General features: G+C 53.1%; 1 protein-coding gene across 2 annotated transcripts in view; it reads left to right on the top strand.

Annotated features, from left to right (window-relative positions):
• The window catches only part of AACS (acetoacetyl-CoA synthetase), an 80217-nt gene that overhangs the window by 21542 nt on the left and 44968 nt on the right, over positions 1-13707 (top strand). For both annotated transcript variants that reach the window (XM_003276260.4, XM_012510106.2), the window contains exons 4-5: positions 115-228; positions 5668-5765. In XM_003276260.4, the coding sequence (XP_003276308.1) occupies positions 115-228; positions 5668-5765 (212 nt within the window). The remainder of the gene's footprint in view (positions 1-114; positions 229-5667; positions 5766-13707) is intronic.

Raw genomic sequence — 13707 nt, forward strand, 5'->3', positions numbered from 1 at the left:
GGGTGTAGATTAATAACCTGCATTGAAACAGGTGGGATTTTTCATTCAGTGTCTGGCTTGCAACTTTTCTTTTTGCAGTGGTCTGTGTACAATTTACCCTTTTTCTCTTCCCAGGGGAAGGCAAAGAGGAAATTGTGAAGGTGACTTTTGAAGAGCTGAGGCAAGAAGTGGCTTTGTTTGCAGCAGCAATGAGGAAAATGGGTGTGAAGAAAGGAGATCGGGTCGTTGGTAAGCATTTTGGGTGCTGGTGATGGTTTGAGGGAGGAGACCAAGCTAGAATGTGTGGCGTGAAGGTCAAGACGACTTTCAAATAAGGTGGAGTCGTGTCATATTACATGGAACCTTGTGGGACTTGGACTCTACATGCAAGGCAAAAAAAGACCAAGGAAAATTGCTGAAAGAATATGCCGCTCTGCGAAGGCAGGAATTTGCTTTGCTTTGTTCCTTGCTTTGTCCCAGAGCCTGAAACAATTCCAGGAACATCAAGGGAGTGCATTCAATATGGGCTTGCTGGAGGAATGAAGGCACATTCAATATGGGCTTGCTGGAGGGATGAAGACGCGTTCAATATGGGCTTCTGTGCAATATGGGCTTGCTGGAGGGATGAAGACGCATTCAATATGGGCTTGCTTGCTGGAGGGATGAAGACGCATTCAATATGGCTTGCTGGAGGGATGGAGACGCATTCAATACGGGCTTGCTGGAGGGATGAAGACGCATTCAATATGGGCTTGCTGGAGGAATGAAGGCACATTTAGGAGTTAGCCCTGCAGTGGGGCAGGGCGGGAAAGGGCAGTCCCGGCAGCAGAAACGGCCTGTGAAAGGCCTGGAGGCTGCTGGAGGCAGCAAGCAGGAGGCCACAGGCCTGGAGGCAGCGAGCAGGAGGCGTCTACACGGGCATTAGGAACTCTGTGGGGTGGAACATGGAGGGCAGGAGGTGGGGCAGGTGCCCAGGTCTGATCCCAAAGGCCTCGTCCACCTTCTTCCGCTCTGCCTAGAGTTTCCTGAGGTGCTGGTCTGTTCTGACTGCCCCTTCCCCCTTAAGCCATAAAGCAAAGGAAGTAGGACCGAAGAGCAGGCCCCATTTGGGGATTGTTCTGGAAGGAGCAGGGGCTGGAATCTGTAGACCTTGAGGCGTGGCTTGTCGTCCTGCTCTGGACCGGGGCCTTCCTTTGTTCCCTGGGATAGCAACTGAGGATTTCCATAAGAACTACTTAGGTATTTTTCTTACAATTTTCCTTTCACTTTGACTTGTGGAAAAAATGGTAAAGGCCTGTGCATGGACCTGTTCTTTAGCCCAAACAACTTGTTAGTTAATTGAGATGCAGGTAGGTGTGTACATGGGGATGAGCAGGTGCAGACGAAGGAGATTTATCTTCCAGTGCAGCCCTGGTGGTTGGGGCTCCTGACCTCCCTCCCTTTCCCCTCCGTGTCATGGGACAAGGACCACAGGGGGCGGGTGGCAGGAAAAGCCGCTGGGGAGGGGCTTGGGCTTTGGAGCCTTGGTGTTTGGCATGGGTGTGCCTCTCCCGAGGGAACTTACTGCAAATTGCCGTTCAGCTTGTTTGCAAAGAGGCAGGAGGAGCTGGGTGGCCTTGTCACCTATAAGTGCAGTAAGCGGCTGGACCAAGAATCCTGTGCGCCAGGCCCCCGTATCCTGCCCCGCCTCCCCCTTGAGTAACAGGACTGGGCATGGAGTTAGTGCTCAGCATTTGGTAGCTGACTAGAAAGGAATCCAGCGATGGGCATGCCGGCTGCCTCCTGTCTCAGCCCTTGGCGGCCTGTTCTCCTTCGGCCTATCCTCAGGGTTCACCCTGGTTCATCAGGATTGCCGCTCAAACGTTACCTCCTCAGAGGCCGTTCCTGGTTAGCCTTCGAAAAATGCATCCCACTCTTTCTGCACCTGCTTTCATCGTAGTCCTCGTGGCTCACCTGAACCTGCAGGGATCTTGGTGTGTTTGTGCGCATGTGTCCTCGGTACTAGAGGGCAGGGGCTTCGTTTTCTCCTCACTGCTGTATCTTCATAGAGAGTGCCTGGCACCCAGCAGCATCTAAGAAGTGTTTATTGAGTGAATGACTATGGGTATTGGGCTGATCATCAGAGCAGGCTTTTTTTTTTTTCTTTGTGAGACAGGGTCTCACTCTGTTGCCCAGGCTGGACTGCAGTGGCGTGATCATGGCTCACTGCAGCCTCAACCTCCTGGGCTCAAGGGATCCTCCCACCTCAGCCTCCTGAGTAGCTGAGACTACAGGCACATGCCACCATGGCTGGCTAATTTTGGTATTTGTGGTAGAGACAGGGTCTTGCTGTGTTGTCCAGGCTGGTCTCAAATTTCTGGGCTCAAGAGATCCTCCTGCCGTGGCCTCTATAGTGTTGGGATTACAGGCATGAGCCACTTCGTCTAGTCACAGATGCAGTTTTGAGGCTGAAACCTCACTTTTTGGGTGGTTCTTGGTCGTCTGATTTAATCTGTACACTTTTAAGGTCTTGCAAAGAATGCAAAATATTCTATCTCCAGTTTTTTTCTTCCCTCACAATTCTCATTTAAAAAAATCTTCTTTTGGCCGGGCGCGGTGGCTCACGCTTGTAATCCCAGCACTTTGGGAGGCCGAGGTGGACGGATCACAAGGTCAGGAGATCGAGACCACGGTGAAACCCCGTCTCTACTAAAAATACAAAAAATTAGCTGGGCGTGGTGGCGGGCGCCTGTAGTCCTAGCTACTCGGAGAGGCTGAGGCAGGAGAATGGCGTGAACCCGGGAGGCGGAGCTTGCAGTGAGCCGAGATCGCGGCACTGCACTCCAGCCTGGGCGACAGAGCGAGGCTCCGCCTCAAAAAAAAAAAAAATCTTCTTTTGAAGCAAACATTTCTGAGTGAAGGAGAGACAGAACAGGTTACATTGGGGACAGCCAAGGTTCCTCTGAGCTATGCTTTCTTTGAGGAGACGCCTGGCCCCGATGCCCTGGACCCTTCAGAGTTGAGCTGGTCCCTTGTGCCCCAGCCATTTTGTGGGTCTCAGTTGGATACCGATTTGACCTGATCACAGGTACTAGGATTTGGGACTTTGAGTTTTCCAGAAAACACTAGAAAATGATTCTGCGGATTAAATGGGGTTGGATGCTTTAGAGTCTTCAAAAGATGGAGTTAAAGCTGTGTCTAGCTCCGTTTTCCTTTGTCTGTGAAGTGGTCCCCAGGGTTGGTGTCTGATGTGCCATGGGAGAAGGGCCAGCTCCTCCTCACTTGTCAGCCGCATGGAGTCAGCTGGTTAAGCAGCCTCCCCTGGGCACTGAGTCCTGCCCTGCCCCTGGGGGTGACAGTGTTGAGATGTTTCAGTTTACACTCATAGCCAAGTCTCATCTTTGCTGCAAACTCAGCAAACGCCAACCATCTGCCAGATGTGGGTGGAACCCCATGGTGGTGTGATCCCTGCCCCTTGGATGCTTATGGCCCAGCAGGGGAGTTGCGTGTGAATCTAGACAAACAGAAATACCCACTGCAGGGGGGAGAAGGAGGGAAAAAGGGAGCCAGCTGACCAGGGACCCCTGGGGGTGCACCTGGGCAGCTGCACCTTGCTCTGATGAGGCCTTGGCCATGACCCTTCGTATTGCGACTGCCTTCTGTCCTACTGTACAGATCCTTTCCTCTGGAATGTGTAGAGTGATTTGATTAATTGATCATAGTCTCCTGTGGCCATGAGGATTCCCTGCCTCTGTTGTCATGAAAGCCAGCCTGCTAGGAGATGGAGAGCCTGAGGACCTCTGCGCCTTGTAGGCTTGAATATGGCTCTTGACAGTACTGCTTGTGTTCTTCATTCCCTCTCCTCTCTATCCATCCAACCAACCATCCACCAGTCCACCTGTCTGTGCAGCCATCCATCAACCCATCGATCTGCCCGTCCATCTATCCATCTTTCTCTCCACCTACCCATCCATCCATCCATTCATCTGTCCTCCACCCATCATCTACCTATTCATCCATCCATCTTCCATTTATCATCCCTCATCCATCATTCATCCATCCATCCATCCTGTCTATACATTCTTCTCTCCATCTGCCCATTTACCCATTATCCATCTATCCATCCATTTATCTATCCTCCATCCGTCATCTACCCATTCATCCATCCATCCTCCATTCATCATCCCTCATACATCATCCATCCAACTATCCATCCATCCATCTATACATTCTTCTCTCCACCATCCTCATCCCATCCATCCATCTATTCCCTATCCCATTCATCCATCTTCCATTCTCATCATTCTCCATCCATCCTCTATCTTCTTCTCTATTTACCATCATCCATCCATCTATCCCATCATCTCCCCCCCCCTCCCCCCCCCCCTCCATTCATCATTCCCATCCTCCATCCATCCCCCCCCCCCCCTCCATCCCATCCTCTATCCCATCTCATTCCCATCCATCTTCCATTTATCATCCCTCATCCGTCATTTATCCAACCATCCATCCATCCAACTGTCTATACATTCTTCTCTCCACCTACCCATTTATCCATCATCCCTCTATCCATCCATTCATCTATCCTCCACCTATCATCTACCCATTCATCCATCCATCTTCCATTCATCATCCCTCATCCACCATCCATCCAACTATCCATCCATCCAACTGTCTATATATTCTTCTCTACCTACCCATTCACCCATCATCCATCTCTCCATCCACTCATCTATCCTTCACTCATTACCTACCCATTCATCCATCCATCTTCCATTCATCATCCCTCATACATCATCCATTCAACTATCCATCCAACTGTCTATACATTCTTCTACCTACCCATTCACCCATCATCCATCTCTCCATCCATTTATCTATCCTCCATCTGTCATCCGTCCATTCATTCATCCATCCATTCATTCATCCATCCATCCTCCATTCATCATCCCTCATCCATCATCCATCCATCCATCTGCCAGCCATCTGTCCTTTATTCTTTGCTTCCACCTATCTATCCATCCATCTGCCAGCCAGCATATATCTGAGGACCCTTGATGTGCAGGGCATGGTAAAAAGCATTTGGTAAAGCAAAGAACAAAACAGGCAAAGTCCCAGCCCTCATGTGAGAACCAGATACTAAACAGCCAGTTACACAGGTGATTATTCATTTGCAGTTATGCTAAGTTTGGTGAAGGAGAAATACAGTGTGCTTTGCAGGTAACTAGTTGGGGGACCTGAGTTCACCGGGTTGGGGGCAAGACGGCCTTGGAGAAGGCTGCTCTGAGGAAGTTTCATTTGAGTGAAGAGCTGCAGGATGAGTGCACACTGAGTGGAGACTGCTGGTGTGCGTGGACGAGTGTTCAGCAGGTCAGACAGCTGTGCAAAGGCAGGAGGCAATTAGGACAACTGAGGAGTCAGAAGAAGGCTGCTGTGACCAGATCCCAGGAAGGGAGGGGGAGCAGAGGGAGGAGAGGCCACGGGGTCACTGTCATCAGAGCATGGAGAATGGATTGCAGGGGGATGGTGGGGAGTGGACAGGCTGGCAGCAGGCGATTCAGCTGGGTGGGGGCTGTTGGTCAGGATTCGCAGGCAGTTCAAGGCCAGCCCCCTTTCCACTCTGACCCTGGCTCTCAGAGGAACCTTCTGGACATCTGCTACCTCCCATACACCCTGAACCCAAGGCTTCTTCCTGTGTTTTCTCCGCAGGTTATTTACCCAACAGTGAGCACGCTGTCGAGGCGATGTTGGCTGCAGCAAGCATTGGCGCCATCTGGAGCTCCACGTCCCCGGACTTCGGTGTGAATGTGAGTCTGGGTCTGTGACAGAGGGGGCACCCCTTGCCCTGTGAGCATCCTGGGCAGGGGCTGCATGGGCTGAATTCCCAGGGGAGCCGGACAGCAGTGTGAGCCCAGCGGGAGGAGGTGGTATTGCAGCCGCCTCTATGGGGAAAGAAGCCAGAAGGACTTGCGTCTGGTTCTTCTTTCAAGCAGTCCTGACGTTCCCCTGCGCCTCGCCGTGTTCATCGAAGACGTGGGCAGGTGGCGTATGCAGCAGCCAGTGTTGTTAAGGTCTGGTAAGGTCGAGCCCTGTCTTCCTTACCTGGGATTTAGTGACCACGTGAGGTTTGCGAAGTGTGTGTCCTCTGAGGACAGTTCTCTAGATTTTTGTTCTCAAAGTCCTTCCTGCAGAAATTCCCCGGGACCTCCTTGTGTTGGTTTCTGCTGTTACCAGCCCCTTCCTCTGGACCCGTGCTGTGTGGGTGTGCACCCCGGGAGGGTGGCCTCTCTGTCCCCAGACTGCCCCAGAGTGTCCAGCTGCCCAGAGTGGCCCAGGCAGGGCCGGAAGCATGTGCTGATCCCCACTGGGGCCCCCCAGCCTATAGGTCTCTCCACGGGGCAAATGAAGCAACCACAGAGTGGGTCTTCCTGGGGTCCCCACTCCCCAGCCAGGGCCCTCTCCTGGCCGCAGAGCCTTGGGGCGTCAGGGACCTTCAGGAGCCGTGAGACCCTGTTACAGGACATGCAGCATCCATGTCCCTGACCGCTCCTCCTGGTGCCAGCTGCCTCTGTTCTGGGCCGGGCCCTGTGCCGTGCGTCAGTCAGCAGCACTAGCTGCAGGTGTGGGCGCTGGCCCTTTAAAACCCAGTGCCCGGAGTAGGTGTCTGTGCTTGTCCACAGGTGAGGCTTTTGGGTATGAGCTTAGAAATCATGTCCACTTAGAGGCTTGCTTTTTCAGTAAGGTTTTGGAGGAGGAGTGTCCTTTCTCTACAATGTGGGAGGAGAGATCAGACACAGGCCTGGAGAAGTGAGACTGGCCAGCCATGCATCAGGCCACAGCACCAGCTGGGCTGATGATGGAGCCCTGCTGGGTTCAGGGGTGTGTGTGGCCACCCTGTAGATCTGTACTGTGTGGCTGGATGGCCGTGCCCTGCCTTCTGGAACTTTCCTGTGTTCTTTCCCAGGCCATCTCACCCCAGGACCTCCCCAGGTCAGCAGGGACTGACCTGAGACAGAAACTCAACCTGTGGCTTCTCCTGTCCCTAGGGCCCTCTGTGGGAGCTGCCTGGGCTGCTGGGGCCAATGGTGTCCTTGTGGGAGGGTCTGGAGTGGTGGGGTTCCTGGACACTCAGACCCCTCAGCTGACCTTGAGCCAGGCTGTCCAGGGCAGAGGGAAGGGCCCCAGGGCGAGACAGGGTGTGCTCAAGGCCGGGCAGGCTGGCTGCCTCTGCTCCATGTGGCTTCCTTGATCAGTGTCCTTGGGCAAGCGTCCTGGTGTCCCCAGAGGGAGAACAGCAGCAATGTTAGTGCAACTGCAGGGAGCCCGTGCAGACGGCAGGAGCCACTTTTGTGTGGAGCTGGGGACAGGGTGTGACCCCCCAGGCCAGCCCAGTAAGTGTTAGCTACTGTTTTAACTAGTTGGGAGATGGGTGTGTTTTGAGTTAGATTATGACTAACCTTTTGTAAACGGGTTGTGAGAGGCTGGGAGAGCCGTGTGTGGCAGGGGAGTGATCATGGCCTCCCAGGGCTGGAGTGTAGCCCCCTCCCCCTGGAGAGGTGATGTCAGAGCTCCTGGAATCGGCCTTTGGTGGTTTGTCTTAGGCCAGAGGGTGGAGAGAGGGAGAGCCTCTGACTCTGCATGGCTGCAGTGGCAGGGCTGGACCCCAGCCTGTCTCACAGCGGCATCCAGCCTCTCTGGGTCATTGTCCTGTGCACGTCACTCCCCGCTGACTCCAGTCTGGCAGGATCTGCCCATCCTGGCAGGACCCAGGAGGGATGCATGGCTCTGTAGCAAACATGGTCTCTGGGACACTGCTTCCTGGCCGGGGTTGGTCCAGGGTTTTCTGGAATCACAGCCTCCCCGAGCCGCCTCTGGAGCGGGAAGTGCTGGCCGTGCTGCTGGGCGCACTAGATGGCAGCATGGCTCTGCTTGCCCCGTGGCTCCCGCAGCTTCTGGGAAGTGAATAGTCCCAGGCCCTGCGGCTACGTCTCAGGTCAGAAAACAGGGCCACCTGCCCTCCTGCTGAGACGCTTCTCTCTATCCCTCATTTTGCTAGTGTCTGAGGTATAGACTCCATCTTGCCAGAGACGGGGGTGTGTGTGACGCATGTTACTCGCACTCGAACTGAGATCTAGCCGGTTGGCAGGGAGTCTGTCGGCATTTGGTGGCTTCATGGCAGGCATTATTGGGCAGCACTCCTGGCCGCATGCACCCAGCGTGGGAGGCCCTGCGTGGATGCCATGTTCACAGCGCTTGGTCCCACAGACACCTGGACACCCGCTGTCAGAGCTGAGTAAGGACCTGGCACAGGTCAACTGCGCCAAAGCCTCTGCTCACCCTCCGTTTACCATCCTTGTTCAGGGGCTAAAACGAACAGGGATGAATTCCTGGAGTTGCTGACGAGGTGGGGCTGGAACTGAGCCAAGGCTGATGGGTTCTGGGCTCGTGGACAGTTCCCTGCATCGGTTTGCAGATCTCTACTTAAAAAAGAGGTCTTGTTTTTAATTTCCAGCATCACTGTGTTAAACTTCAGATGGTGCCCCGTTTTCAGTAAGGGGCGCTCTTCAGCAACTGCAATGAAACGTGAATGTCTTCCCTTTGAAATCATGTTTTCTCTTGCTTTGAAATTATATTTCTTTGAATCTCAGAGAATATTGTAAAGGGAAATTGCCACTCTCCTACAAATCCTGCGTTGACTTCTGGTCTCTGTTGATGGAGTCACATCGTTAGACTTGTGGGTTCACATGCCTTCCACTGAGAGCTCCTCGGCTGGCTGCGCTGGGTGCTGAAGGGACCCTCTCTGCTGCAGAGCCACAGACCGCAGTGGGCTGTCCAGGGAGTGCTGGGGCATCCATCTTTACTCGATGACACTGGGGGAACGCGTTTCTGGCCTCCGTCACTCCCCTGTGCTTTACTTCTACCCATTCCGGGCTCTCTCCCACCGCTGCCCACCTCCTTCTGCCCGTTCTCTGCTGGCTGCCTGGGCATCCCAGCTTGCCTTACTAATGCTTTTGGTCTCGGAGGGCGTCGCCAGGTTGGGGAAGTGCTCTGTTCTCAGGGTTCCCAACCTTTCCAGCCCCAGCAAGATCTCTAGGTCCTGAGTCTTTAGATGGCTTTGGGTTTTTTGTTTCACTGTTTACCTTTGAGCCTTGCCATTTTCAGAGATGTCAGGGAAGGCCACCCTCTGATCCCTGCACAGCAGAGAGCCCAGCCTGTAGCCTGCAGGCCTCGTCCTCCTGAAGTGCAATCAGGTGGCCGTGTGTGTGTGTGTAAATAGGACAGCCATTCTCGCTCGCTCTGGGTGGCTGTCAGCATGATTCAACACCGGCTGTTGGTTTCAATGCTTGATTGGTTGCTAAGCACCGTATTCAGGTCAGACACATGTTCATAGGTGTGTTTGTTTTGTTGCAACATGAAAGCCATCCTCGAGCAGCTCTCCTGGGCCAGGACAGGCTGACAGCTGGTTTTGGATGCTCGAGATCTTGATCCCTGCTGGTCTAGCCAGGAAAACTTCAGCTGTGTCAGAGGACCCCTGAGTCTTTTCATGGGGCCAGGGGCCAGACCTCTGATTCAGAAACACTTGTCTTGTAGCCTGATCACTGTCACTGCGCCTGGGGTCCTGTGGTATTTGAGCCCCAGATCACTGGCAGTCTCAGTCCTTTCACCCTGAGATCCTGGTCACCCTGTACTGGGCTGGTTCTCTGAGATCCCAGTTTCCTTGTGGAAATTCTCTACTGCCCTCTGGGGCTCTCCCAGGCTTGCTCCCTCTGTTTCTTCCCTGGCCTCAGGCTTCCTGGCAGGTCTTCCTCTGGGCCCCACTCCACCTGACCCTGGGTGTTGATCTCTATGTCCTCTGTTCAGAACAGCCTCTTCTCCCTCCCGCCTACTCTGTGGGACCCGCTTATTCTTGATGCCAGGCTTAGGAGATGCTGTCTTCAGCAGCTTTCTGGGTTTCCTCCTCTTCCTCCTGATTCAGTCTGCTGCAGTATCTCAGCACCCGAATCTGTTCTGCTGTTTTGATTTTCTGTTCCATGTATGGTATTAGTTTTTTCTGAGTGGAGCCAGCACAGTGGTGAGGAGCACCACCACCCACATCAGACAAGCCAGGCTGCAGCCCAGCCATGCCTCTGGCCAGTTGTGAGGCTTCGGGCAAGTCACTCACCCCGTTCCTGCCTTATCAGGGATAGGGAGTGGATACTATTGCCCCTCTTTTTTTTTTTTTTTTTTTTTTGAGACAGAGTCTCACTCTGTCTCCCAGGCTGGAGTGCAGTGGCGCAATCTCGGCTCACTGCAAGCTCCGCCTCCTGGGTTCACACCATTCTCCTGCCTTAGCCTCCCAAGTAGCTGGGACTACAGGCGCCCGCTACCATGTCTGGCTAATTTTTTGTATTTTTAGTAGAGACGGGGTTTCACCGTGTTAGCCAGGCTGGTCTCGATCTCCTGACCTCGTGATCCGACCGCCTTGGCCTCCCAAAGTGCTGGGATTACAGGCGTGAGCCACTGTGCCCGGCCTTATTGCCCCTCTCTTAAGGCTGTGAAGGGCAGTAAGTGCCTCTAATGAGCTCAGACTGGGGCCTGGCACATAGTAAGGATTCAGTAAATGCTCAATATGTTTTACTGGCAATCATTTCTTCCCCACTAAACCAAGAACTCTCAGTCCATCTTAGAATCCTGGGCACAGAGAGGGCGCCAGTGTAGACATGCCATTCGGGGTTTGTGTGTTCGCCACAGCCAAGGTCTGGACAGGCCCCTTACCTGTGGGTGAGGGAGCTTGGGTGTCAGGAGTGTTGGGACTCACTTTGCATAAGGGGTGGCTGGGGCTGGAGGGAGCCAGGTGCAGGGGTACCTTGTCCAGGGCCATGTGGCCAGGAAAGGGAGGAGTAAGGACCATGGCCTTAGAGTAGGTTGAATGTGTTACCTTGATATTTGCAAAGAGACAGTGTCAGAAGTAAACAGAGGGACACCCAAGTCCCAGCAGGACATGAAAGAGTCTGAGAAATCGCTGTGCATGCACTTGGTTAAGTGGACGTGGTGTCTTTCCAGGAAGGGCAGGCACTTGCTCTTGGGGGGTGCATCTGGGCACTGAGAATGGGGAAGAGGGGCACACCTGGCTGGGGGTGAGCTTCTGTTTGGATGCCTTCTTCCAGTGCCAGTGCCCAGGCACTGGTCTAGGGGGTGGAGGCTTCTCTCCCGGATGCTTCTGTCCCGGTCTCCTGCCCATCAGAGGTGGCTGGGGAGGAGGAAGGGGTGGCATTCTCAGTCCAGGAGGGTTTGGTGCCAGGAAGGGCCATTTCTGGACATTATCTTCTGATGATTTTGGGCAGGGTGTATGTTAGCATCAGACCCAAGGAGGACCAGCCCTGGTGGCCTGTGGAGTAAATGCTGGTGGGACCAGGGTGCCACCTGCCTGCAGACTCGGCCTGTTGCTGCTGGACTCCTGGGGGGCACCATTTTGTGGCTTTCTGCAGCCACCTCTGTGTAGCAGTTTAGAGTAGAAGAAGTAGTAGGAAATAGTCTTTGTCCACCAAGGGCGTCACTGAGGAAGGGGTACTGGGGGTACCCTTGAAATGGAGGAGGGAGGAGGTAGACGGTGACCGAAGGCCCAATGTCCTGAGGCCAGGGGCCAAGTTCCTGTCACCTGCATGTCCCATGCACTTTCTTTAAACTGATGCTGAAGTTGGCCAATGTTTTACTTAATGGTTTTACTTAAAAAAAAAAAAGGTGCGTTGGGGCGGCTCCAAGGCCATCTCTGTAATGTCACAGTCATTCCCTTGTCCCCCACCTGCCCGCCATGAGCTTTGCTGAGGGGCAGAGAAGTGGCGGGAGTAGAGAGAGGCTTGGCTGGGTCTGTGCCTCCTCCCGTGCCTTCCGCAGTGGTCAAGGTGTTCAGCTGGAGGAAGACCCCTCGTTCCTGTCATGACTGTGCATCCTGAGACCACTTCCAGCCTTCCTTCCCCCTGTCCAGTCAGCACTGGCGGGGCTGCCAGAAGTTCTCAAGACTCAGGGAGCCCCAGATGAGCTCACAAGTCCCCAGGGGGAGCCCCATCTCAGTAACCCCCGCCACTACACCCCTGCCAAACCAGGAGCTCGGGCTGTGCCCCACACCTTTTCACTCCCTTCCCTACTGTTGGCTATTCTTGCCGCCTCTCCACTGTCCTCCTTCATACGTTTGATTGAGCGGTTCCTCGTTTCCTCCGTGACCCTGGCTAGGCACTGCCATCTCCCACGCGTGCCATCGCAGTAGCTTCAGACCATCGCAGTAGCTTCAGACCAGTCTCGTTTCTGCTTCTCTCCACTGTACACCTTTTTATCTTTTTCTTTGCTTTCTTTTTTAACTTTCATCACCTTTCTACTATCCAGTATACACCCTTTAACAAGTGGATCCGAACCAGTGTTTGTTTCTATCTCTCTCCCAGATTAAATATTCTTCAGAGGGCTGGGCTGGGTAGCTTACACCTGTAATCCCAGCACTTTGGGAGGCTGAGGCGGATGGATCACTTGAGTCCCAGAGTTTGAGACCAGCCTGGGCAACATGGCGAAACTCCATCTCTACAAAAAAGAAATAAATTAGCTGGGTGTGGTGGTGCACAGCCTGATCCTCAGCCTGGGAGGTTGAGTCTGAGTGAGCTGTGATCTGTCTGCTGTACTCTAGCCTGGGTGACAGGGCAAAACCCTGTCTTAAAAAAAAAAAAAAAAATCCTTTAGTGACTTTCTGATTTTATTTTGTTCTGTTTTTCTCATTACCTTTTTTTTTTTTTTTTTTTTTTTCTGAGACAGAGTCTTGTTCTGTCACCCAGGCTGGAGTGCAGTGGCGTGATCTCAGCTCACTGCAACCTCTGCCTCCCAGGTTCAAGTCATTCTCCTGCCTCAGCCTTCCAAGTAGCTGAGACTATAGGCGTGCGCCACCACGCCTGGCCAATTTTTGTATTTTTAGTAGAGATGGGGTTTCACCATGTTGGCCAGGCTGGTCTTGAACTCCTGATCCTCAAGTGATCCATCCGCCTTGGCCTCCCAGTGTTGGGTTTACAGGCGTGAGCCACCGCTCCTGGCCCTCATTACCTTTTCAAACTGTATTGCTGGGGTTTAACACCACTGTTTATTTTGCTGGATTGAGTTATATGTGGCCACCTTGCCTAACTTTGATTTGTTCTAGTGGTTTTTCCGGTGACTTTCACAGATTTTGTGTGCAGCTGTTCCCATTGTGTGCAGGGGGCAAACTGTTTCTAGTTCCCACCCCGGGACATAGGTGGGGGTGTTCGGCACAGGTGCAGGTGGGCTGGGGGAGGGTGTCTTGCATGTCCTTTTCTCATTGGACATCTCATCTTTTACCAAGTGCGATATGTGCCGTCAGGTGTTTGCCAGATACCTTTTGTCAGTGAGAAAGTTTCCTTCAGTTTCCAGCTGATTAAAGCATGGGTGGAAAGCATGTTGCCTTTTATCAGAAGCTTCCAAGATAATCAGGCCATTTCCCCCTCCGTTAGCCTGTTGCTGTCGTCAATAACATTGGTCTGTAGTCTCTCTCTCTTTTGGTTTGTGTGTTTCCTGTTTTTCTCTGCCTTCTGTAATGGCTTACACAGAAGGGATGCTGTAGCTTAGAGACTTGGTGGTGCTTGCCTGCAGAGCTGCCCACCCTGGTGTCCCTGAAGGAGGTAGACCTTTGTCACTTCAGCTGTGGTGCTGCTTTTTGAATAAATTTTGGTAATTTATGTTTTCTTGAGAAGTCATCCATTCTATCTGGATTTCAAAACC

This window comes from Nomascus leucogenys, chromosome 10 (genome assembly GCF_006542625.1).
Source record: "Nomascus leucogenys isolate Asia chromosome 10, Asia_NLE_v1, whole genome shotgun sequence".
In the NCBI taxonomy this organism is placed as follows: domain Eukaryota; kingdom Metazoa; phylum Chordata; class Mammalia; order Primates; family Hylobatidae; genus Nomascus; species Nomascus leucogenys.